Source organism: Pungitius pungitius, chromosome 16 (genome assembly GCF_949316345.1).
Source record: "Pungitius pungitius chromosome 16, fPunPun2.1, whole genome shotgun sequence".
Classification (NCBI taxonomy): Eukaryota; Metazoa; Chordata; class Actinopteri; order Perciformes; family Gasterosteidae; genus Pungitius; species Pungitius pungitius.
Window position 1 is genome coordinate 5,864,509 of NC_084915.1, and position 25,571 is coordinate 5,890,079.

At 41.5% G+C, this 25,571-nt stretch overlaps 3 protein-coding genes across 6 annotated transcripts in view; 2 read left to right on the forward strand and 1 right to left on the reverse strand.

The window, feature by feature from the left end:
- Nucleotides 1-2,413, forward strand: part of ncor1 (nuclear receptor corepressor 1) — a 45,879-nt gene extending 43,466 nt beyond the window's left edge. For all 4 annotated transcript variants that reach the window (XM_037466790.2, XM_037466789.2, XM_037466791.2 and 1 more), the window contains one exon: nucleotides 61-2,413. In XM_037466790.2, coding sequence (XP_037322687.2) covers nucleotides 61-332 — 272 coding nt within the window. In that variant the 3' untranslated portion in view covers nucleotides 333-2,413. The remainder of the gene's footprint in view (nucleotides 1-60) is intronic.
- Nucleotides 2,414-3,950: 1,537 nt separating this feature from the next.
- Nucleotides 3,951-16,455, forward strand: zswim7 (zinc finger, SWIM-type containing 7). Its single transcript, XM_037466648.2, has 5 exons — nucleotides 3,951-4,042; nucleotides 4,942-4,963; nucleotides 6,071-6,173; nucleotides 14,367-14,471; nucleotides 15,932-16,455. The coding sequence occupies exons 1-5, from the start codon at nucleotides 3,967-3,969 to the stop codon at nucleotides 16,040-16,042; spliced, it is 417 nt and encodes a 138-aa protein (XP_037322545.1). The 5' UTR covers nucleotides 3,951-3,966; the 3' UTR covers nucleotides 16,043-16,455.
- On the reverse strand, nucleotides 16,434-25,495 carry adora2b (adenosine A2b receptor). Its single transcript, XM_037466639.2, has 2 exons — nucleotides 25,165-25,495; nucleotides 16,434-19,431 (listed from the first exon to the last, which is right to left on the reverse strand). Exons 1-2 carry the CDS (start codon nucleotides 25,491-25,493, stop codon nucleotides 18,702-18,704), a joined length of 1,059 nt encoding a protein of 352 aa, XP_037322536.1. The 5' UTR covers nucleotides 25,494-25,495; the 3' UTR covers nucleotides 16,434-18,701.
- Between the last annotated feature and the right edge of the window lie 76 nt (nucleotides 25,496-25,571).

Here is a 25,571-nt window from a genome sequence, read left to right on the forward strand (position 1 = left end):
TCTGTAAAAGTCAACCTGGCGCTAGCTTATGTAAATGTTCCAAAATGTTTCTTCGCCCAGGATCCATGCAGTTTCCTTACAACCCGCTGACCATGCGCATACTGAGCAGCACGCCACCCACCTCCATGGCTTCCCCCTCCATGCAGCAGCATCAACATCAACTACAGCACCACAACCAGCAGCAGCAGCAACAGCAGCAGCAGCAGCAGCAGCAGCAGCAACAACAACAACAACAGCTGCAGCCGCCTCCAGCTGGAGCCCCGGTGGCCCAGCAGCGTGTGTGGTCTTTGCTATCAGAGCAATACGAGACCCTGTCTGACAGCGACGACTGAGCCCTCCTCAATACAGCTCCAAAAACCAGAAGAGAGGCCTGCGCCAAGGCTCATCTTTTCACCTCCCCCTCCCCAACCCCATACCATATCTCCCAGAACTATCCTCAATGGTGACAGTGTCCTTTTTATTTTTGGTGCTATGGCACCCACTGGTTGTTAGCCAGAGTGTTCAAGCAACATTCTCTGACGGGAGGCTCTCCAGAGCAAAACTGGCTTTGTTCTGAAGGCACTCACCCAGCCTGTAATAAACAAGACGCGAAGGGGATATCATGAGCTAAGGGGATGAGCTATAGTAAAGAGGAGGAGCTTAAAATGAGAGACTATTTCCTAATTTTGGAGATTTCTGTAAAGATGTACCTTGTCTTTAAGAAAACCATTGTATGTAAATAGAGTAACCTTTTGCAGTGTTTTTCTTAACTTGAAGATTTCTTATTTTAATGTTGCTTTTAAATTGATCCACTTTAATTGGGAAGAATGAGGGTGTATTCTTAAGTATCAAAGTTGGTCTCTCCCAGTCCACCCCAACCCCACAACCTGACAGCCACTCTAATATTTTTACAATAGCGACGCCAAGAGAGATCGGACACTTGATTTGTCCTTGACCACGAGTGGAGCACAGTGACACCATGCCATTTCTGTGCCACCAGACCACCAGAGTGTGAACATGTGCACATTCGAGGATGGAAACGCAACACAGACTAGAATTTCAAACGGCAACGATATTCGATGACCATCTACGTCACGCAGTGGAGATGATGCATGGAATGTAACTATCGGATGGTAGCGGTAACTTCTCGGGCCGTTCTAGACGGAGACGGGTCTTCAAAACAAGTTGAGAACACTGGTGTCATAGCAGAAAGATGAAAAGTCTTATATAAGCTTAATCTTACCGGAAAATATATTCTAATTTCTACTTCTGAACCCCGTCTGAACAATGAAAGTGAGCCAATGTTTTTTCTTTTCAATAGAGCTGTCCATGGAGTGTCACATGTCTCTCGACAGTTTCCAACCTGTCCAGAATGATCTGCTCTGCAATGTTGTCATGGTGAAATAAAATACTATGTCAGGTTTTGCTATGCCTTGTGACTTGAGAAAAAGGCAGCTTTAACTAATTTTCTCAGATATTCGTTTGTGTCTGGTGTATGTATTTGTTTCTGTAGTCCTTCCCTTTGTTCCCTTTTTTCTTTTTGATACTGTCCTGACAAATCTGAACTCTGTAAGTTTTTTTTCATCACACAAAAACAAAACTAACCAAACAAAGAATGGGCTGCACCATTGTTGCACTTTTTTTGCTTTGTAGCTTGCGACAAAAGAAGCATACTACCTGCTGTGTAACTTATTCGACCTCCAGCATAGGAGTATACTAAGCTGTGCTTGATCTTTCCCAACACTCACAGAAATCTGGATGTTTTGTACCTGTCTTGTACCTGGTACATGATTCTGCAGGGTTGAGACTTGCATCATAGTTATCAATTTTAAGTGTATGGTACTGTTAAATGTTTAAGAGTTTCCTGCCATGGGGATTCATGTCAGTGAATGTCGGCTTAATCGCAGCTTTCATTGTGTCAATCACATGGCATAAGGTGCTCAGTATGAATTATTATAGGTCAACTTCATAAATGGTAGTAATGTTCTTTTTAAAGTGTGCGAAGAACATGCCACACTTGGGCTCTCAGCTTTCACTTTTCTCAGTTAACAACCCGTTCTGCTTCAAACTAGATATTTCCTTTATTTTCATTTTGCATCATTGTTAGATTTTTAATTTTCTGTCATTTGCAGCATCTTTGTAATTAATCCTGTTTACACCGGATGGTATGTGTTTACAAAGGCAATGACAAAAAAAGTTTACAGACTTGAATCTTAAAGCAATCTGACATGAAGCTGAAAAAGAATTGGAGCGCTTTTTCAGCTCTATCCAACACACGGTAACTTTTTTTGTTATTTCTTTTTGCAATTGAGGCTTGAAAACCCGTGTATCTTATGATGTTGAAATGCAATGTTTGTATCGCACAATGTCTCTTAGGCTATTACAAGAGTTCAGACCAATCAAATAAAGTGGATCAGTTCTCCACCACTGAAAAGTGTAGAGGTTCTTAAGTTTACTAAACGTTTTCAAGTTAATTCCTTCAATATGAAATCACATTTGAAATTGATCTGTATACAGCTATTTATAAGACAAAGACGTGGGCTGGACAGTATTTCCCCGGTATTGTACATGTCGACTGTTGGCATGTTATCCTTTCACTCCACACATTATAAAACATGAGCCAGGTTAAAAATCTGCTTTTGAGCTTCATGGGTTGACTTTGCATTACGTCATGTGCCTTAGCGCTAAATGAAGATGGTGGGGGGGGGATTTAGTTTGAATCGCAATGTGTTTGAGAAGTTTACTGCAGTGAAGTCGATTGTGTGTTCTGTTATAGTCTTTTTGTCTGAGACTGACTGGCAGAGAACAAGATAGGGGACATTGTTATACCTGACTCAAAGCAGGTGTTGAAAGGTGAATGCTTTCCATTTTAGTGAACCAGGGTCATGCCTCTTGTATGGATGTTTTGCAGCAGCAGGTAAAAGCAAAATTGTTTTTTGGCAAGCAGCATTCCTTCATGTGCCCTGTTTCTGCTGAGTTTATGTGTTCTGACACCTGCATTCTTCTGCTTTAGTTCAACAGATGTCGAGAAGAGTCTATACGAGATACACAGCAACAAAGTATTGGTATGTTTTGTTATTGTCATTAGCTTATAATGATTGGCCTTCTAGGGCAACATAAGTGCATTAAAACAGTGATTCAAACCAAGTAAGACTTGGCATTTACATTTTGTTACGTGGTGCTTCAATATTTTTTTTTCTAAGTTTATATCTTGTTTGGATTTGTTTTTTACATACATAGCTTTATTTTAGATAGAAATGCGATACCCACTCAATCCTCTTATTTTGAACATTGCCTTACACGTACTAAGAAGTTGACTGGTTACTTTCTGCTCTTGTGCTTATGCAGAAATAAAATAAAGACAGTAAAATATTGATTTAATCAGTTAGAAGCAAATTAATTTTGTTAAACTTCGCAACAGAAAAACAAAGCGAGTGTAGCGTTACCAATATTGGAATTGGATCACAGAACATTAATTAAAAATACTATGGACAGAAACATTATTGTATTAAGCTCTTCAATCTCATCACTAAATAGACTGCACAGGCCCAAAAGTAACGTCTTACCTAAATCTTAAAGCCCAAAAGAAAAAGCGCTTTAGATATGATAATCTAAATTAATGTAGTTTGGGAACAGAAAACAAATAGTATTAAAGGTTATGAGGGGACAAAAAGTACATTTTAATCATAATGAAGTGTTTTGCTGCCAAAACCATTTCAAATGTAAATAATACATTTGATGTTAATTATACTAGTTATGACCCAAGTCCAGTTCTGTTTCTCGCAACGTGTGAAGGTGTACAATAGTTGCCGTGGCTACTGTTTGGTCACTATGGTAGCGCAAATATTAAAATAATATCCACCTTATCCCTTCACAACGTTGTGTTATACGTTTATTTTGGAGGGAAATAAAAAGTTCAATCCGGAAGTGGTAATGTTTTGGTTGGCTACCGAAGTCCTCGGTATCCGGAAACTAGCCGACGTTAAAATGCGTTCGTTTTTACCTGCAGTGGCCGAACAGCTTTTTCGAGATATTCAAACGACACACCAGGAAACTTCTCAAAGTAAGTTGTGGGTTGTGACCCAGATAAACGTAAAAGTGCAGCTTCAAGTAGCTGCCACATTAACCTTAAGCGCTAATAAAGCCGCATGTGACAAACTCAAACTCAATGTTAAATTCTGTCAAATATACGTTCGGTATAACAAAATCTTTTTTCCCCACTTTCATTCAAATTCAGTTGTCTTTAAATATACGATTTGTTTATACACTTGATCTGGATTAAGCGTTTTACTGAGATGTACCTTATTATTTGAACTGTGGGTGGCGCTGCCGTCGTACATTTCTTCATCGATTCTTTTCTCTGGGCAGCAGACCTTTGTCACTGCAGCCCGACACAGGGCTACACCCCCTTTCACCGGTACTTTGCACTCCACACATGTAGAAGGGACCCTACTGGTGTAATTGATGACCTCTGTAATGCCTGCTTCATTTAGGTGGTCACTTCCAGGGTCCCAGTATGAGAGAGCAGATATATTCATAGCTGGAAAAGCTCAAATGGCAAATGGCATATTAATAACAATTCTGTTATTTTCATATTATTCTGCCAACAACTGCATGTTAATCGTCCAAAAACCTAAAACAAGGTTTTGTGTACATAAAGGTCCATAAAGGATAATCTCGTGCCAAGCAGCAAATCACAATATTGCTCGGTATGCCTTATGGCGCTTTTATTATCATTAGCCAGTGTTAGTTGGCCACGTTTTTACCTTTCAAACTGAAGAGCACCAGAAGTAAAATATGTGTGTTTGTATCTGAATATAGTATCTTTACTTCAACTAAACGAAGCACAGTTCTGATATGTGGTCAATTGTGTTATGTCTTCTAAACCGTTATTATATAGATGTTAAAGTGAGATTTTTTTGTTGTATAAAAATAGATAAATATTGTTTTGTTTTATTGCAGTTCCTGATGACCTGCTAATTGCGTGAGTATCAATCTTGTTTGTCCCAATAACACCCATTGACATCCATCACAGATATTTATCAATTATTCTGTAAACATCAATTATAATAAGTGCAGAAACCACTACGTGGCGGAAAAAGGGAGAAATGCTTTACTGCCTGGATTTACCAAAGTGACGTGGCACTGAGACACAATATCACGAGGGTGTGCTGTGTCTTTACTGAGATTTCCTGGCATTGTTATTTGACTTTCTGCGAGTGAATGGATGCTCGCTGTCTAGTCGACACATCCTGTCTGTCCGTCTGTCAGGAAGCTTCTACTTTAGGGGCTCTTTATCACATTCTGTGGTTATTTACAACCAGAAATAGATATGTTTTCATTCATTTCCTGGTTTCTCTCTTTGTCTAAGTGGAAAAAAGTAACTTCAAAAACTAAAAATTGAGTAATTGAAGTAAAAAATAAATTTATACAAAAATGAAGTCTGATCTAATGAGTTTATTGCTTTCAATGTCATAATGATACACTTGTATGGTATTTCGAATCCTTGTGCCATATTATTACATGAACAAACATACACATGCTGTAATGGTGTGTGGTATTTCTTGGCACACTTTGGGCCTCTTAGTACCAATTGATCATTTATTTAAAATGCTGCAGCCTACCTTACTGAGTACTTTTGCTGAACCATTCTGACCCCAGTGTACCATCTTCTGATGGCTACTTCCAGCAGGACAATGCACCCAGTCACAAAGCTCATATCACCTCAAACTCTTTGACCATGAGGATGAGTTCACTGTACTCCGATGGCCTCCAGTCTCCACATCTCAATCCAATAGAGCACTTTTGGGATGTGGTGGAACGGGAGATTCTCATCATAGATGTGCAGCCGACAAACCTGCTGCAACTGCGTGATGCCATCGTGTGTGTGTGTGTGTGGAGAGAGCGAGAGCAAGCCAGTCATAGTGTGATCTACACAGGTGTAGTTATAGGAATGACAGGCAGAAACATTATTTTTATTTTTTATTTTTGATGGTGTATTTTTCATTGGATGCATAATATTCATGTTTAAATATTTTAAACACAGCTAACAACTGAATAACAATATATTGTACATGGTGTTTTTCCTCAGGCTGCAGTTTGTTTTTGGGCAGTGTGCGCTGCAGGCTTTGGACCTTGTCGACCAGCATTCAGTTACCTGTCTGTCTTCGCCCAGTGGACGCAAAGCATTCCAGGTATGTCATGCTGTCCATAGACATAATTGATTGCATTTTAACATGGTTTTCTAACTACGAGTAACTCGGGTTTACTCATTTTGTGTTCTCCAATAGTGAAATAATTCCAATTCAGCTGTGTTTTTTTCTCCATAAGGGCATTCAACCAGTTTAAAAAAAACAACTATGAGACACATTTGGGAAATTGGGAATTTTCGATTCAGGGTTATTTCAAAGAAAGCAAAAATAAATCATCTTAGTTGGAAGGTTTTCTTCCGTGAGTTTAATTATAATATCTCAATGTAAATATCATATAATTACAAACCTGAAACAATGGGGACCGACTGAGTGTCACAGTAGTGATTGAGCTCCTTGATTCTTAAAACAGAATCTCAGTGGGAAGTGGAGGGACTTGTTTTGGGAGAAAAAAGGCAGCCCAGCATACTGAGGTTGTGGTTATTGTGAACCAAATTTCCTGTAAACTCCTTCAGGCCCACAAAAAAATGGTTTTATGAAAGGAAAGCATAATGCAGCTAAATAAAGACATTTTCAACTCTTTTGTTGTTGGTGTCCACTTAAGGTTATCCGGTATCAAACTCTTTTCCGCTTTTGTTCTTTCACCATACAAATTATATATACAGTATATATACTACCGTTGAAAAGTTTGGGGTTGCTTATTTTTCAAAGAAAAGCACAGTTTTTTTTAAATGAAGATAACATTAAATTAATCAGCAATACACTCTTTACATTGTTAATGTGGTAAATTACTTTTCTAGCTGGAAACATGTTTTTTAATGAAATATCTGCGTAGGTGTATAGAGGCCCATTTCTAGCAACTATTACTCCAGTGTTCTAATGGTATGTGTTTGCTAATCACCTCTGAAGGCTAATGGATTATTAGAAAACCCTTGTGCATTGTGTACAGCTGAAGACAGTTATGCCTGTGAAAGAAGCTATACAACTTGCCTTCCCATTTAGCATCACATTTGTGGCTTTAATTATACTTTCAAATATAATGTCTCAAAAAGAACACAGACATAGAACAGCGGAAGATTAGAAAAAAAGTGTTATGGACAGACAAATCAAAGTTTGAGGAAGAACATTTGTGGTAGATACGTACAAGGTAAAAGGAAGGCTATCACTCCATTTTTAAAACGCCATGCCTGTGGACAGTGCTTGATTGGAGCCAATTTCCTCCTACAACGGGACAATGACCCAAAGCACACCTCCAAATTATTATTAACTATTTAGGGAAGAAGCAGGCAGCTGGTATGCTGTCTGTAATGGCGATTCAGCGCAGCCACCAGATCTCAACTCCATTGAGCTGTTGTTGGAGCAGCTTGACCGTATGGTGCGCATGAAGTGCCCATCAAGCCAATCCAACTTGTAGGAGGTGCTTCTGGAAGCGTGAGGTGAAATTTCGACAGATTACCTAAACAAATTACCAGCTAGAATGCCAAAGGTCTGCAATGCTGTAATCGCTACAAATGGAGCATTCTTTGACAAAAGGAACGTTTTTGAAGAACAAAATTAATATTTCAAATCAAAATTAAAAATGTTTTTACTTACAGTAATAGGGGTCAGATTTGTAATATATTAGTTAATGTATACGACTGTAGTGAGCAGTGTAAGTCTTGTGTGTGGGAACCTGTGGGTGGTTCACACATTTTTTCTCTGATCCATCGCTGCACTGCTCACTGTTCTACGGACACTGGTTTAAAAGAAAAAAGGCGCTGGAAAATCAAGCCTGCCTCTGTTGAAAGAATCTTCACAACACCTCTAATGCCAACTAATTAACGCAATAGATCTGGTAAAAGTATAAAAAAACACAAGTTTTTTGTTATTTGAATAAGTTGTTGTTTTCAAAGATTAACTTTAACACAACCAAGAATGGTTGAGCAAATAAGAGAGTGATTGTGTACTTTTGATGGAACATGTGAATATTTTATTGATGTCTTATAGATGTTTTTTACCTGTCAATGTGTCTTTATTTTATTTATTTTTCCCATCTATCTGCAGCTTCAGGCTTCTGTTTTGAGAACAGCGTTTTCCATGTCAGCTGTCAGCTCAGACGGCATCTTTCTAAGGCATGACACAAATGTTTAGCTTACTCTCGTTTTTAACATGGCATCGAGTGCTTCATTGAGTTATCTGTTTAAAACAGCCCATGCTTTTCTCATCCAAATATCTGGAACCAGAACATGGCATGGCACAAAGCCAGAGCTAATGTAATCACAGCGTGTCTCTGACTTTTAAGATATAGAAGTTGGAGGAAAGCCGATCAGCCAGTATGTTTTCCCCTCTGGGTGGACCATATTTGGGCAGCATGAGACAGCACTGGGAGTTAGAAGGATGTTGTTGAACGTCTTGAAGAGAGTGAAAGCAGTAATGACATTTTGGAAAGCATTGACCTCACTTAAAAGATGGAGCCCCACCACAGTTATTTTGTAGTTGTAGTTAGAAATTTCCCGTGTGAGGAAAGGATCTCAACAAAGCCGAGATAAGTTTTATCATACGCTTTCCTGAAAACAATCACGCCCAAGTTCAAAATATAAATGTCCTCCTTAGACAATGCTGAGATTGCTGGAAGTACTGTGACGCGTGTGCGAACTTGGCACTGTGTCAGTGTTGAAGTTTACAAATTTCACAATTGTTGCCCTTTGCCGGTTGATATGATGGCCTTTCCACGGGACACCAGGTCATTTTTCATTTTACTGGGTTCAAGTGCACAGCGCTTCACTTTTTCCACATTTTGTTAGGTTACAGCCTTATTCCAAAATGGATTAAATTCATGTTTTTCCTCGACTTTCTCCACACAACACCCCATAATAACAACCTTTTCTTTCTTAACGTGCTGGTGGTGTGCTGGTTAGCCGGTCACCTCACAGCAAGAAGGTCCTGGGTCCTTTCTGGGGGGGGTTGCATGTTCTCCAAGTTTCTCTGGGTACTCCGGCTTCCTCCCACAGTCAAGACATGCAGGACAGGGGAATTGGTGGCTCTAAAAGTACCGTAGGTGTATGAATGGTAGACGGAACCTTCTATGATAAGCAGAATAGAACATGACCCTGCTGTGTATGACGCACTTTCAAATGTGTAACAAAATATTGAGTTAAGTAGTTGAATTACATTATTGGACCATTTTGATAACTGGGGATTAATCAGTAACAATGTCAGAGCTGTAATGCCAAACATATTCAGGTTCCAGCTTCATCACATTTGAGGAATTAGCTCGTTTTCTTTTCTCTATACCTGGAAATTGAATATCTCTGGGTTTTGAACTGCAGGTTGATCAAAACAAGCTGTTTGAAAAGGTTTGACATTAAATACGACAATAATTAACCAAAATAAAGGTCTACGGTACAACAAAAGACACCTGCAGATGTCGGATTAGTCCGTGGGCAACAGAGCTAGTTTCCTCATGTGTTGGTTATTAGTCGTGATGACGCTTTGTAAATACTTTTGACTGGTTGCGAGGAGAGGCATCTAAACATCCTCCGTTGGCCAAGGACTTCATACAGCATGCTGCACAGATACAAAGATTCCATAGCTCAACGACTTCCCGGAGCCTCAGATTTCCCTGACGTCTTGTTTGTGGTTTGGAAGCAGTGGAGAGAGAGCCGTCCAAAGTCCTTGGTCCTGAGAAGTATTCCTGTGAGAGCCGTGGCTGAGACGGAGCCAGAGCTCCGCTGTGGCTTTAACCCTGCAGCGACTGAACGGCAGATCTAGATGTACAGCATCACTCTTGATACTGCGCTGTGCTGACCACGTTGGCTGCCAACTTTGCGGCGTGAGCGGGCACAGAGTCACATAATCCGTGATGACAGCATACAACAAAGAGGCCCAAGTGTCAGCTGGTTTTCAACAATCTTGGCTCTTTAGAAACCGGAGAAGTCCTTTGCTTGGAACCCACAGTTTTGCATGGAGCTTTTTTCATCTACACCCAGGTGCTTTAAGTCAATGTGATAGTCTCCAATGTGTCGTATTTATAATGAAGTGTCACGTTGAAGAAATGGGACGTGTTTGCCTGTGTAGGTCACAGGGAAAGGTAATTTATCGGTTCTCCGGTGAGTAATGGATTTTGCTGTGCCACCTTGGGAGGCATTAGTTATTGTGAAGTGTCACGCTAATCCGCCGACTTCATGTCCTCATGCGCATGACGACAGGACTTTAATCACTGTCTCTAGCTGGGCAGATGCAGCATCGCGGACGGTACTTTCTGTCAGCCGAGGCCATTAGACAACACATTCGGGCTGTTTAAATATGCATCGTTTCCTCCGGATAACTAATGTAAAAGGATGATGATGTGGGGGGGGGGGCAACCTCACCTTCAACCCAACCATCAGTCGGCCACTTCATGGAAAGATGCAAAAAAAGGTCTCTAAAAAGGGGGAGTTACTGCATGAAGACTTGAATGTGTGACTCATAAACAGAGACTGACTGTTGGGCTGTGATGTAGAAGATGTGCTTTTCTGTGTATTATTTGTGTAATCTTTTGAATATATTTGGATTTCTATTTCTCAGGATGTCCCTGCAAACAACAAAAAAACATCAGATCTCTCAATCACATCTAAGGATTTTGGGGGATGAGGTGACTTATCAATAAGGGCTCTTTTTTTGTGCCAAACGGGTCAGCAAAGCAATTGTTTTTTTTTAAATAAAATTTGGATCTTTATTATAATTAGGGCCGGGACTTTAGCGCGTTAATTACGATTAATTAATTACAATGTGAATTAAGATTAATTAATTACACAAAAAATAACACATTAAACATTTTTTACGCATTTTTACACTTATTTTTTGCACCGCGGAACGTTTCTCACTGGATGAGTTTCGGAGGACCGATTATACTGGAGCACCAACTAGCGTTCATGACTGTGTCGGTTGGCCCCGTGAATGGGAAATCTTATTAAAATAAACACACGGATGGAAGCGTCGATAAGAGCATGGTTGTGTGCAAGCTGTGCAACAAGGAATTCACATCGAGCCTCAAGTATCACCTCAACGCAAAACAATTAGCAGCTAGCGTGGACGTTATCCCGACTACGAGTACAAGGACCCACACCCAACCCACACTGCACCACATGACTGGTTTAAGGACTAGGGTAACTAAGTCCACGTCTGAAAAAATAACCAATGTTCTGAATGTACTTGAAAGTATTGTGGTCTACTTAAAAAAACATAGTTTACAGAAGGTCAACTTACCTATAGGCTACCTGAATTTCTGAAAGTACTATATTTCTAAATATGCTATTTCTACACTTGTCTGCTGGAATTGGTTGAACAAAAATAAAAATCCATGTGAAAAAAATATTTATGCAATTAAAATGCGATTAATTTTGATTAATTAATTACAAAGCCTCCAATTAGTTAACTAATATTTTTAATCGAGTCCCGGTCTAATAATATATATATTATATTATATATATATATTATATTTTGACCCTACATATTTTGACTTTTTTCACAATATTTTTTTTCCCATGACATGACTGGAATGATCTTAGATGGAGCAACCTACACGTCCCTGTCACTAATGCCAAATGCCCCAAATTTCTAACCTTATCTGGGTTCAACCCTCAAGGGACATGGTGGCTCTTCCTAAATCCTTTTTTAGTTTTGGGTAACTGACATTTATAAAAAATCATAATGGGATATTGCCCCAGAGACGGATTGGTGCATCTTGGAGGATCAACCATGCTATTCATCCTTCCTGCAAAGGCACAAGTGAGTTGAATTTGAATGTAACAGAGAATTGGAGGGTGGATGCACTAAAAAGGGTAAACAAATCTACACCCTGTGCCACTGTCAGTTTAAGGTTGTCCACAGGATGCCCTGAAGTAGACAAACATGTGATTGTCTTGAAAAAAAACCCAGAGGCTGTAATAAGTTTCATGTCAGTGTGACCACTGAATGAGACACATCTGCTCATCTTTACTGACTCATCCGGCCTTCTCTCCCGTCAAAAAGGTGGAACCCTATAGGCTACGTAGCATGGCTAATAAGTGCTAAAAGCAAAGAACATCAAATTTAGTCAATTCATCATCATTCAAAAGATTCTTCATCATTCTTGACAATGCCATCATAACCCAAGTGAACGCGCCTTGTGTTTCTGCATAACCCCTAGGGTTCACTTCTCTGAAACAACCAGTGGGGACAATGCCCCCACTACTACCTCCGCGGTAGTGCGCTCAAGACTTGGCGGGTGGGATTTGAACCCACTGGCGGTGCGCACAGAGGCTTTTGGCACCCTGCACTCACCCCTACACTACCAGTCCTGGTCACATTTTGCCAACTTTGATTCTCCTATTTAACCTTGAGCATGTGAGTTAAACCTCAAAACTCTTTGTAAATGCTATTTCCACATCTGGGCTTGAACCCACAACCTTCAAGTGCAGTGCAGGGGCTTATGTCAGCAGCTCTTCCGATGTGCTACTTCACCACACACTAATCAGGCCTTTGTTTGTTGTATTTAACCTTGAGATTGCTACTCAAACCTGAAGTAAAGCCAAAGGCTCAAACCCAAGACTGGGCTTGAACCCACAACCTTCAAATGCAGTGCAGGCTTGTGGCAGCAGCTCTTCCGCTGTGCTAATTCACCACACACTAACCAACCTGTTGTTTGTTTTATTTAACCTTGAGCATGGGAGCTAAACCTCAAAACTCTTTTTAAATGCTATTTACACATCTGGTCTTGAACCCACAACCTTCAAGTGCAGTGCAGGGGCTTATGTCAGCAGCTCTTCCGATGTGCTACTTCACCACACACTAATCAGGCCTTTGTTTGTTGTATTTAACCTTGAGATTGCTACTCAAACCTGAAGTAAAGCCAAAGGCTCAAACCCAAGACTGGGCTTGAACACACAACCTACAGGGTAAGGACACTAGCTACTCAGCTCTTGTGCTGCACTACCTCACCATGCACAAATAACATTTTTGTTTCTTGTATTTAACCTTGAGACTGCTACTCAAACCTCAAATTTTTTCAAAGCAGAAGTGATGTCTGCATGAAGGGGCATGAACCCACAACCTCAGACAGCAGGTTGGAGCCTGCAGCCCTTCAGTTGTTCCCTTGTGCTATTCAAGCACATGCCTCATTGTGTCCGTTTCTCATATTAGACCTTGGGATTGTTTACTAAACCTCAAAATTGTTTCAAAGTTTACAGTTTGAAGCCCTGACTGCAACCAAACCCTCCTTCTGAGAGAGCAGGTTTGAACTGAGGATCCTCCACACTTCAGCCTTCCTGCTATCTCCCTGCACTGTTCCACCACACACCTGTTGATGCTTTTGAATCCAACCTCAATTCTCATAGATTCTCAGGCTGGAATCCACAACACAACACACTTGTCTGCTGGAATTGGTTGAACAAAAATAAAAATCCATGTGAAAAAAATTACTTCTCACTGTTCTCAGGTCAAATATTTATGCAATTAAAATGCGATTAATTTCGATTAATCAATTACAAAGCCTCTAATTAATTAGATTAATATTTTTAATCGAGTCCCGGCCCTAATAATGATCCAAAAGATATTCCACACTTCCAGGTGTTAAGTAAAAAAATTAGATTAAGGGACTCAGCTATGACTTTGAATATTGTATACAAGTAATTTATCAGTTGTGATATCTATTGCAGCTGTTGCATGAAGTGTTGTTATTTTGGGGACTGCTTAGAAGACAGTTCTACCATGACTGCTGTACTTGCGTGTTAGTGAAGCAGCTGCAGGGCTCGTCGCTAGACGACATCATCGCTAGACGACATCATCGCTAGTCTCGACTGCTGTGTAGCTACAGATATCCAAATATGATGTGAAAATTTAAAATGGAATCTTCCCCCTGTGGGTCAATCTCATGCATTGTGCATGCACGCATGATTTTCTGCACTGCGATTTGATGATATAACGTGATGAGCAATTTGGGCCGAGTTGAATGTTCAGTAGATGTTTCCTCTGATAACCTGAGCCCAGCCGGCTTTGTCTGGACCAGTTGAGGTACATCTGGGGTCCAGGAGGAGCTTGTTTTCATTTGGGCCTTTGCTGCACCTCAGCTGCATTAAGCACGAGCGGCATCCAGGACAAATACGATTTTGATCCTTCCTTCCTGGCGACCAAAAAAAAAGAAGAGGAAAAAACGACTCTTACTTATCTCTGTTTCTAATGAGGTCGATGCACAAAAGCATTGCCACATATTTAAAATGTACTTTGCATTATTGGTTGCAGGTAATCGGAGGCTCGGGGCGTTTGTACACTTGCTTTGCGTCCTGTCACTACTGCCCGTGCCCGGCCTTCGCCTACACCGTGCTGCGCAGGAATGAGGGCCTGCTGGTGAGTCTCAAACACGGCAACACGAGGCACGTCTACACTCACAAGCAAAGGCAGGCACTCGAAGCTTGTCCAGATTTTGATTCCACTTCCAGTATACTTGGATCATTTTACTACTTCTTTAAACATAGTTTCTGTTGTGGAATGACAAAGCATTTTGTAGATATCTATGTTTCAAAGTTAGTACCTGACATATCCGTCCATAATCTTTCAAGGGTAAAGATTTGATGTTACAACAATTAATGGTTGTTGAAATATTTTTCATACTTTTCCCAATATTTTATATCAACAAAGTAGAAGGAATGTATGTAAGCCTACTTCTACGTCGCAGGTTGTTTTTCTTTGTACTTGATAGATGACTTTTTAGTGCCATTTGTGCTATTTTCCATTCATGCTCATCCTCACTATTCCATTAAAAACATTAACTGACCTGAGACAGAAGCCGACAAAACGTTGAAAGGATCTTTTTGATTTTTATAAAAAAGACCCTCTTGGAAGCACCTGTCCGCAGCGTATTCACACAGATTACATGAAAGTCACTGTGAAAAATCTTTCCCCAAGTTCATCTCTCTGTGACTTGCTGTTGCTCAAAATATCTGTAAGGAAACCGCCTCCGCTCCTGCTCCGGGTATCGAGGAAACTCGGCTCCCTGGAGGCTGCTGCTCTGATCAGTGTGAGAAACAGAGCGCTGTAACGGACTTCTAGCTTGGTGGATAAAGTTGGACTCACTTTTGTGTAGTTTCATGTGTGGAAGCTAAAAGGTGATGCAAAATAAGACTTGGCGTTTTAACATCTTCTCCAGTCATAGAGTACTCTGGAGAGTTTTTAGACGCAGTCTGTAGTTCTCTCCCGTCTCTAGATTCCAACATGACTGGATATGACCAAACAAGGTTCATACTGCTCTGACAAGTAGAACTGATAAAGGAGCTCTCCCAGTGACGGCAGGCAGCCATGCGCGAATATGCAAGAGGCTGGTAAACAAACTTCTGTACCTTTGTCCTGTTCACCAGCCTGTGGCTCTTTGTTTATGTAAAACACTAAGCCACAGGCGTGTGAGTGTGGAGGACATCTCCTTTCTAATGTTGAGGATGAGTTCAGTGACTCATGTACACAGATGCAGAAGACAGCGACTCATTAAACATGTATTTAACGTCACCAATTCATCACACAAAGGGCCCGACGATAACACACAAACAATAATATCCGCTCAATGACAGCATTTTTCTTTTTTGGAAATGTTTATAATTGGATGTAAATATCAGAAATACTTTTTGCATTTGCTTTGTGACTAATATTCTTGGATTGCGGTTCGCTCGGGGGTGCAGCAGGTCCTCTGTGGTCTGGTGTTTACATGAGATTTTTTAATTGACATTGAAGCGTTGTTCCTGGCTTCATATCTGTGTCATGGATCTCTCCCCCCACGTTCCTGCACTGAGTCGGTGTCTGCGCTGCTTTCTTCACAGTGCAAACACATCCTGGCCGTCTACCTGTGTCAGGCCGTGGGTGCGACTCGGCAGGAGAGCGTGTCCGACCAGCAGATGTCCGCGCTGCTCAGCGGGACAGCAGCCCCGTGACCCCCAGGTACGTGGAGCGTCGTCCTGGGTCCTCTTGGATGAGCCATGCTTTTGCCCTTTGGGTCACCGTGGGATCGAGGATCCAAGCACAGGAACGCCGCCAGAGTCGCTGCTCTTTCGTTCGTCTCTCTGAAAGACTCCAGATGTTGCTTTATTTATTTATCTTTTGGAAGCGATCTTAATCGGTTTCGGGGTAAACGACACAGCAGTTCATTGAGTATGTTTGGCCTTATTTTTGTGCTCTTTTTATCTGAAGCTGCATCATTTAGGGAAGTAGGGAGCCTCTGCAAGCGGAACTGACTTCAGAAACATTTACATTTTCCAATGTGTAACCTGTAAAAATAAATTGTCTTATGACCAAAAATTGAAATGAAGGAATACAGATCTGTAACAATATAAACATTGCCTTTATCAACAAAATAATTCACCATACACACAGGTTGCATTATGTTAAATATCAGTATCAGTTGGAGGCTTGTTGAATGAAATCTCGGATGGCCTCTTGAAAGGTTGAACATCAGCTTGACCCCGGTGGATGTTTCTCCTGATTAGAATTACAACACTATAGCATACTGACAGACTGATAGGTACTTCGGAATGAAAGGCAGGAATGTTGAACCAGATCAACATGTTTGTGTCCATCTTACCTTTAAGAATCACAAAAGAAGGCAATAGTTTGACATTAATCAATAGCTTGTAGAAAGTTACCTACAGTACATTTCTTACGCAACAACAAGGACACAACAGTACAGTGCAGTTATAGTATAATGTCTCCATTGGAATGTACTAAAACTCATTTTGCAAACTCGATGCACATTCTTGTATTTAGCCCTTGGAGTTGGAGGTGTTACACCGGACACAACGACAAATGAAGGGCGGTAGTGAATAGTGGAGGCTCACAAGTCTTAGAACACCAACACGACATGGTTCACCACCACCAGTAACGCACACTAAACAGGAACTAATCTAAAATGTCAGTGCATGTGTTTTCATTTGTGTATTGATGGTTCTGAGGTGACCCTCGTTATTTTTCAATAGTTATACCCTAAGCAGAACTCTGCTTTGTTCTGATTTAAATACAAAACCCTTTTTTTTTAAGCCAATCACCATATGCCAATTTTTTACGTTCTTTGAGCCCAACAGGACCATTCACAATAATGCTGACCCCTGCAACCACAAAATAACAAGAAAAAAATACAGAGACAGAGCACAGGTGCTTTTTAAGTTTTGTGTTGCCTCAAACAACGATGCTGCATACGAGCGCTGGCTGGCGCATAGAAGTTAAAATTTGCTTCTCAGAAAACATTTCATCAGTTTTATGTGCTTCAAAATGACTTTATACGTTTTTGGGGTTCAGCTGGACTTGTTTGTGAGTCCCGGCTTTTCGTAGCACTAAAGAATAAAGTGAAATGAGTCCTCAGTGCAACATATTTTAGAGGTTCCACCCTTTAAACAGAATGTTTTCTCAAATAAAACCGCTCATCTGCGTCTTGTCGGTGCCTTTTAACGGCTTGTTGGAGGACTGGCTATGCCATCCAGGGCAGATGAGAGCTTGAGGTTCCCAGCTGTGTCTGAGGTGGAGGGGGGGGGGGTCATTGTAAATAGTGCTTTAAGCGATGTAAGCCACAAGGTACATCAGTACCAGAAGCATGGGTGATGAGGAAAAACACAAATTGCATTGATTTAAGTATCAAATTGGACATTTGGTGGCTCAGAGCAAAACGTCTCTGTGAATGCCACATTTTTATAAAGGGTACAATCATTTTCTCACTTCCTGAGCTTGTCTGGACAAATGTCAACATACAAATTATATATGGAGCACCACCGCAGGTATGTTTGGCTTAACTACTGCTGTCTGGGTCTACATGACTGAATCGGATCATGCTTGTTTTTGTTTTAGTCGCCACAACAATGCGCTTAGCCAGAGGGGTTCCCAGATGGGAGATGATTCATGGGATAGGCAAAGCATTTCTGTCCTATGTTTGCAACCCCCCCCTTCTGATCAAGTACGTATGGCGGTCCCTGTGATCGTTGAGCCCTCTCTAGACAACCTTATCCCTCCGTCTTAACAATTGTTTCTTTGTGGAGCATTTACTGCCAGCGGGACAACACGGGCACTTAGTTGAAGCAACAGCTCAGTAGCATCGCTGCTATAAAGAAAGTATTGATACAAAAAGTATTTTTTTTAGATGAATTTGGTGATGGTTGCGAATAGGAATTAATGTAAGTGAGCGCAAAATTAACGAAAGATATGCTAGTAGCATTGTGCCTCTCAAGGTCCACAAGCACAGTCCTAGCCACATACGGTTTTTTGATCTTTAGATAAATTAATAATTGCTGACAATATAAAATAGCAGGTGAAAATGAGTGTTAGTTTAGTCAGTGTGGATTTAAAATGATTTGGATTCTGTTCACAGTCCTGCAAATCCAGCTAGCGTCAATGTGATTTAAAAAAAAACAATCCTTCACAAGACAAAGGGTTATGTAAGACTCAACATTACACCGCCTGACCCGATTCATAAATAAATGTCCACATTCAAGGCGCTTGACATCAGTTCTTCCCACATTACCCTTGTTCTGTAAACATATAAACCTCAGTGGAAATTAAAGTCAAGGCTGAAACACAAAGTCGACAAAGATGAAACCACCCGCTCTGTCTTTATAGCAGAGGGTCAATGGTCATGTGGATCTGGTCTCTGTTATGTCTGCTGCCGTTGGAGCTGAGGTACAGTTCCTCCCTGCGGCAAAGGAAGTGCTGCGCCAGGATCTTGCGGAAGGTGTTCCTGAAGTCCTGGATGCGGTAAGCGTAGATGATGGGGTTGACCGCGGAGTTGGCGTGGGACAGAATGATGGCCACGTACATGACGACATTGTCCTTCTGCAGCTCCTTGTAGAACAGCGTGAGGCAGTTGAGGATGTGGACGGGCAGCCAGCACACGGCGAACAGTCCGACGATGATGGAGAGCGATTTGGCGGCCCGGATCTCCTTCTGCAGCAGGCCGCGGTGGGGGCTGTCCCCGTTGCCCACGCACTTGAGCTCGATCTGTCTCAGCTGCTTCCTGGCCACAGTGAAGATCTTCATGTAAATGCCCAGCATGATAAGGAGCGGCAGCAGCACGCACACAAAGAAATTAAAGTAGACCATGTAGCCCATGTCCACCACACTCTCAAAGAAGCACTTGAGCTTGCAGCTGTGTGCCAGGTCTCCTCCGCCCCTCGGCTCCACCACGGCGCCGCTTGTGGCGTTGTCCGCCCCAGAGACGCTGTTCCCGCAGCCCGTGGACTTTAAGTTCCAGCCAAAGAAAGGGATAAGGCCAATGACAAAGGAGAGGATCCATAAAATAGCGATGATCTCTCTGGCGGTCTTTCCCGTCATCAACTCCTTGTACCTGGAGAAAACACAGCACAGGTAACCTTCATAATCATTTCCACAACGTGGACGTTTTGGACAAAGGTCACACTCTGCTATAACAGATACAAATACACACGTTCTTCTTATGCAGCACCTTCTGTGCACTGAGATGCACAATAATGGTTATGAATCAGGCCGGCTACGAATGATCAAGGGTGCATTCAAATGTTATCTTCATCTTTGACAAAAACAATAGTAAAATAAATAAATAATGCAAACTAAACAACAAACTACAATACAAACACAAGCCCCCATTCTACCGGGCCGAGGGAAATCCAAAATCCATCCAATAGTTCACATCTAGTGAGCATTGCTAAAAACAATAATGCAAAATGCAATAAAACTGACCGATAAGCCTTAAAGTCTAAAAGCTACCAAATTAATTTTAAGTTTGATTTTGCTGAAGAACATTTAACATCTCGATAATGCCGGATATCATGATGTCGGAGCTTCAGGGTAGTGCATGAATGCACCCTCAAATAATCAAAGCCCTTTGTATTCAGTGTTTGTTTTTAATCAGTTCAACCACTTAAAATCTTATTGAATGAACCTTAGATGAGTTTACCTGTCTCATCTAGGAGACTAAACATCCGATTCAGTGGACAATGATAAGCACAAACAAACAGATGCAGCATCCTATATTATATCCTATATGTTAAATGAAAGAATCAAGTGTAATGACATCTCACTTACGGCTTCCCTTAACACACACACACTGCTTCAATTACATGTGCTTTGCTCAAGGTGTCGAGGCACTAAGACTTGAAATGAAATACTTTTTCCGTCTTTATTTGTATCTTTTTTTCAGTTTTTCTGCTATCGATAAAGGGATAAATGTTTTAATGAATGATGAGTATTAGGTTGCAACATGTATTACCATTTTTTCCATAGAGCTCATGCCTCACTGTAATGTTATATGAAATGATGAAGGTCAGGGGCACAGATGCTGCGTGTGGAGGTCCAGGGATGACTCATCGAGTGTCGCCTTAGTTGGACCCATCACATGAACAACGCTGGAAGCAAAAGGAGCCATTTCCTTGAAGTGAATCAGGCGAGTGACTGCAAGCTAATGATTCATCCACATGCTGACATCCACACACACACACACACACACACACACAAAAGCCAGTCTGAACTGGAGGTGCCTTGGCTGGTCGGAGATAATAGTGTGTATATATCTCATATATAAATATAACATATTGTTTGTGCGTTGTTTGTTTATTTATGGATAATTAAGTATGCATTAGGTTTTTGAACAACGGGTTCACATCGAACCATAAATCAAGGAGTCTGTTTGCCTGTGTTTGGTTGTATCCTTCACATATCTTGTGAACTGCAGACTCGTGGCTCCATCCAATGTTTACAATATTAATATACTTTGAATAATGGAGTGATAGCAGTCCGTGCAGCGAAGGAGGGGGGGGGGGTCAGAGCTCCGGATTAAAGTGTGTTTATATTATGGCCACAGGGCATAAAAGAAGTCATAAAAATGTCATGTATAATATGACAGAAATAGAACACCATATTATTTGCCATTAAATTGTCCTTAATATGTCAAATTATAGCATTATAGCAGTCTGTAAAAATGATTGCAGGCTTTATATATTGTGTCGCAAGAAAGGTCACAAAAATGTCAAAGTCATTGGATACAATATTAGATCATAGTGTGTCATAACAATGCGGGTGGTTTCCCTGGGTTCTCAAAACTTGTGAATCAAGCTTAAACTAAGCCGGGTGTGAGTGCACTAGTTGGAACAACATTTGATTATATTATATTGTAGAAAGAAACTGTGTTAGGGCCATTTTATGTAACAAAATAAGCAGCGGTGTTTGAAAAACATCTGGATCTCATTGCTTCTAAACTACTGTTATTATGGTATCGATGGTCTGCACCTCGTAATGTGATAACCAAATCATTTTAATGAAACATAACCAACACAACCTACTGTATAATACGAATGTCCATAATATGTTAACGTATTTATCATTTGTAATAATCTGCTTTCCATCATATTCACATTAGTTTTCAGCAATTATTCATCCTGCTTAATGACAAACAAGTATGTTAAATAGACTTCATCCTACTTCAGAATTGCTGATAACTGACTGACTTCTTTTTTTGCAAGGTTTGTGTGTATTATTATTCTCATATTTTTACTATTATAAGCTGAAACATTGCTCCAAGTGGTAATTGTTGGCTTCAAGTAAAGTAAAAAATATATAATCTGTACAAGAAAAACACAAAGTTGCCAATTGTGTCTTTACTTTACTTATAGCAAACAGTTTAGCCACATTATAATGCATTTAAAATACATATATATATATAATGTAAAACAACTATAGGATTTATAATCTTAGGTACATTTATAAAGCATATAAAGATAAATATGAAAGGTGCTTCCCACAGCATCCACCAGGTTCTGGCCCAGAAGCTGTTTAGGAAAAGCCACTGCTGTGCAGCCACTTTGCACAGCCTAATAATGCTGATGCAGCAGTTTCTCTGTAACAATGGCAGGGGAAGCTGTGGAGCTGAGGAATGTACATATAAAAAGAGTTCACATTAAACTTGGTGAGCTCAATTAAGGTAACGTGAATTGTTATGTGTGAAACTATTTATTATAGTAATAATCAAATTCATCTCGCTAAAGGTTCTCATTTGTCCGGGTCACTGGATATCATGTTGTCCTGAGTTTTGTCAAACTAAAAGGCTTCATCCAATTTCATCTGATTGTCTATTTGGTCTAGTGGACATTTTGATCAAAGTCCAGTTTCTTTAAATTAAGGGCTAAACTAATGCCAAGTAAAACAAGAAGGGTTCCACTGCTTTAACAGCCGCTCAGAGACCATTTTTTTTCTTCTTCTTTTTTAAGTCATTGCGCAGATTCCCAAAAATAATTCCTAGCATTTTCTTAGCCTTGGCCTTATATTTTACAGTATAAATAAACATGAACCACCCTTGATTGAACTATTGTATGCGAGTTGTTGGAGACCCCCACGTTTGTTTTCCTTAGGTTCAGATAGTGCTGAGTTAGGACAGAGTTCATCCAGCCCAGTGATAAAGTAAGTCCTGTTTCCCAGGTTGTGCCTGTATTAGGACAGTTACGTATTCATCATCCTTTGTGGGATTAATTGATGAAACAATACATTTAAGCAGCTGCAAGACACCATAATGAAGCCGGGCTAACAGGAAGTAGGTGTATACCTTTACAGCAGAATGTATGTGCTACCAACATTTGGGCTCAGCCACACAGAAGCTGCTATTATAATAAAATGCGTATTACTGCATTGGCAGCCGAAATCTACCGAGGTGTTCAGAATATCAAAGAATATTATCATTATAATATGGGGACCTTATCATAACTAATATTCCCAACACTCAATTATTTATCAACGGTGTGCTACTTTGCCTGTGTCCAGCGCCCCCCTGCAGGGACATGGTGGGTCGCCCTGGGCTGCATGAATAATACAGACTCAAAGGGAGGAGAGGAGGCTCCACAGCTCCGTCTCCCCGCTTCTCCCTTTCTTCTCCTCCCTGTACACGTTGATCACAAATGCAGCACAGGGTCCGTTTCCTAGCGGGGTCCGTTTCTGGCGGCCTCCCTGTATCCACCCGCCCCGCCCGCTCCGCCCGCTCTCTGTTTGGACACAGGGAGCGAGCGGCTGAATGGATTCGTTCTGGCATGAAAACAGCACGCTGGCAGCTAACTTTGTGCTGCTTTCTTCCCCTGACCCGTTCTCCATACATCCCCTTCTCCTCGCTCAGCTGCTGCGCTTCCGCCCAGGGCCACAGACCTCTGCCGACACACACACACACACACACACACACTCTGTGCGGCAGTGTTCTGCTTCAATCCCAATCTAACAGGTGGCACTTCACACAGGCGGGTTGGGTTGGTGGGGGGGGGGGGGGGGTGTTAGGGTTAGGGTGTGTATGCAAACAGAGCCGTTCAGCATTTGAATTATGAATTGTATTTGTGAGCACGTCTCTAAAAAAAACAAGTTGTATAACGAGGTAAAGTCACATTAACAAAGCCGTGTTTTTCACGGTCACTTGAGGATGTGTCGTGAAACAAGCGTTTAGTTTGGACTCTACACTTCTGTGACAAGTTTGTTTAGACGTCAAGCTCAACAACTACGGCATATTCCCACCAGCTCGTCGTATTCCTGTCCAGCAGACATTATTTGTGAGAGACTACAGCAGGATGCACATCTAGGATGACATGTCTATTCAAACGATGCGTCCCACTTACCACCCCGAGGCAGCGCTCCTCGTGTTTGCGTTGGGGTGGAAATCCTTTTGAGGCCTCTAATGTGCTAAAGGTTATTCTAAAGTCCGACCAGAACAGAGGGACAAAGTAGCTGGAGCGTGTTCTCCTGCGAACGGCAAACAATGAAGATGGAGCCTCGAAAAAAAAAGCGCCTGGTGGGTGTGCGCCTCGGTTATCTCAAGGGGTTAAAAACATCTGGCTTTGGCCTTTCACTTCCACTAGAACCATCTGTGAAAACACTTTGACCCGAGAGCCCCAAAGACCTGCAGACCTGCCAAACTCACACACACACTCACACACACACACAACACATGCACATGCAGCCGCCTCATCGACGTGCACGTGTAATCTGAGCTGGATATAAAAAGTGCTCTTGTTGTGAATTGTGATGCTGGGCTTCCAGAAGAAATGATAAAACGGGACGTTGTTATGAGCGTGTTGTGAGGCAGCTTGTTGTTGTTTTTTTACTGTGTGAGGAGGCAGAATAAGAGGTTGCTTTCATGTCATTAAGTCAAAAAAAGAAGCAGAACATGGTGTCGAACTGTCCTTTCCTGCCAGCGTTTGAGCCTAATGGAAATGACGGCACAAACCGCCCACGGAGACGCGTTCAGTGGCCACGGCAGTCACTGCAGAGAGTGACGCCTTTAAGGAAAAACACAAGCGACAACTTTCAGACGCGGTGAAAGGCCAAAAAAACAACAACACAAGACAGGTCTGGTCTGATTACAACGCGCGTATTCATCATTTTACAGAAATATCAAGTAACATTGTCCCCTCATTGTCCCTTTAGGTGGCCCGAGGACACGGCTCAGAGGCGGGGCAGGATGTCGGTGGCCTTTGCCAATACTGGAGGGGACACAGCGTGGGCAGGTATTGATCCGAGAGGCTTCTCCTGGCGTGTGACATCAAACCGCTGCGCGACCCGCACATGTTTTTGTGAGCCGCAGGAGGCGTCAGATGACAAAGGCGATTTATTTGTCGGCACCATACAGTAACGAGGGCTGACATCATCTAAACCCTTTGCATTATTCAATCGGGGTTGTAAAACAGTCACTTTGTAGCATGTCTCAAACACCAGATTCACATAAGGGCTTTTATCTGATTAGCATTCCAAATTTAGATGCTCACTGTGCTTTCTCACAGGAAAGGATAAATGAGATCACACAGCTGATATACTCATCTTCCAGAATCTGAATTAGATTAGGGACACGTGTCAATTAGTGGTACTCTTATGAAAGCAACTCGTATTTTTCTGTGGGGTTGGCACAGTGCTGGTTTAGAGCACTTTTCATTGAAACCTCATTCCTTATTTAACTATGATGATTTAAAGAAAAAATAGGCAAATCGAGCAGTACCTTGTCAGGTGGGAAAAACAACTTTCCCACACTAAAGCATATTCAAATTAGATCACATCAGTCCTAAAAAAAAATAACAGTACTCACCTCAGAGGAATCTTGACGGCCAGATATCTATCGATTGCAATAGCGAGAAGGCTGAAGATGGAGCTTTGGGTCAGTACCAAGACAAAACAGGCCAGGAACAGGCATCCGTAGAAGTCCAGATGTATGCCGATGCTGATGGTTATGGCGAAGGGGATGGCGAGGCAACCGACCAGAATATCAGCCACGGCCAGGGACACTAGGAAATAGTTGGTAGCGTTCTTCAAAGTGGTGTTGATGGCGACGGCCCAGCAGACCAGTATGTTGCCGGATATGGAGAGAATAGCAATTAACACCTCAATCACGATGTATAACTTATCCATCTCAGCCATGTGTGTTGAAGGACTACACGCTGCAGGCTGAGCATTACAGGAGACAGTCACACGCGCGCGCCGCCTCTAGTCACAGAG

Coding starts and splice junctions, on each gene's coding strand:
- zswim7 (XM_037466648.2), top strand. CDS start 3,967: ATGCGTTCGTTTTTACCTGCAGTGGCCGAACAGCTTTTTCGAGATATT. Junction 4,043..4,941: donor ACACCAGGAAACTTCTCAAA/GTAAGTTGTGGG, acceptor GTTTTATTGCAG/TTCCTGATGACCTGCTAATT. Junction 6,174..14,366: donor GTGGACGCAAAGCATTCCAG/GTATGTCATGCT, acceptor TATTGGTTGCAG/GTAATCGGAGGCTCGGGGCG.
- adora2b (XM_037466639.2), bottom strand. CDS start 25,493: ATGGCTGAGATGGATAAGTTATACATCGTGATTGAGGTGTTAATTGCT. Junction 19,432..25,164: donor GCCGTCAAGATTCCTCTGAG/GTGAGTACTGTT, acceptor TGTTTTCTCCAG/GTACAAGGAGTTGATGACGG.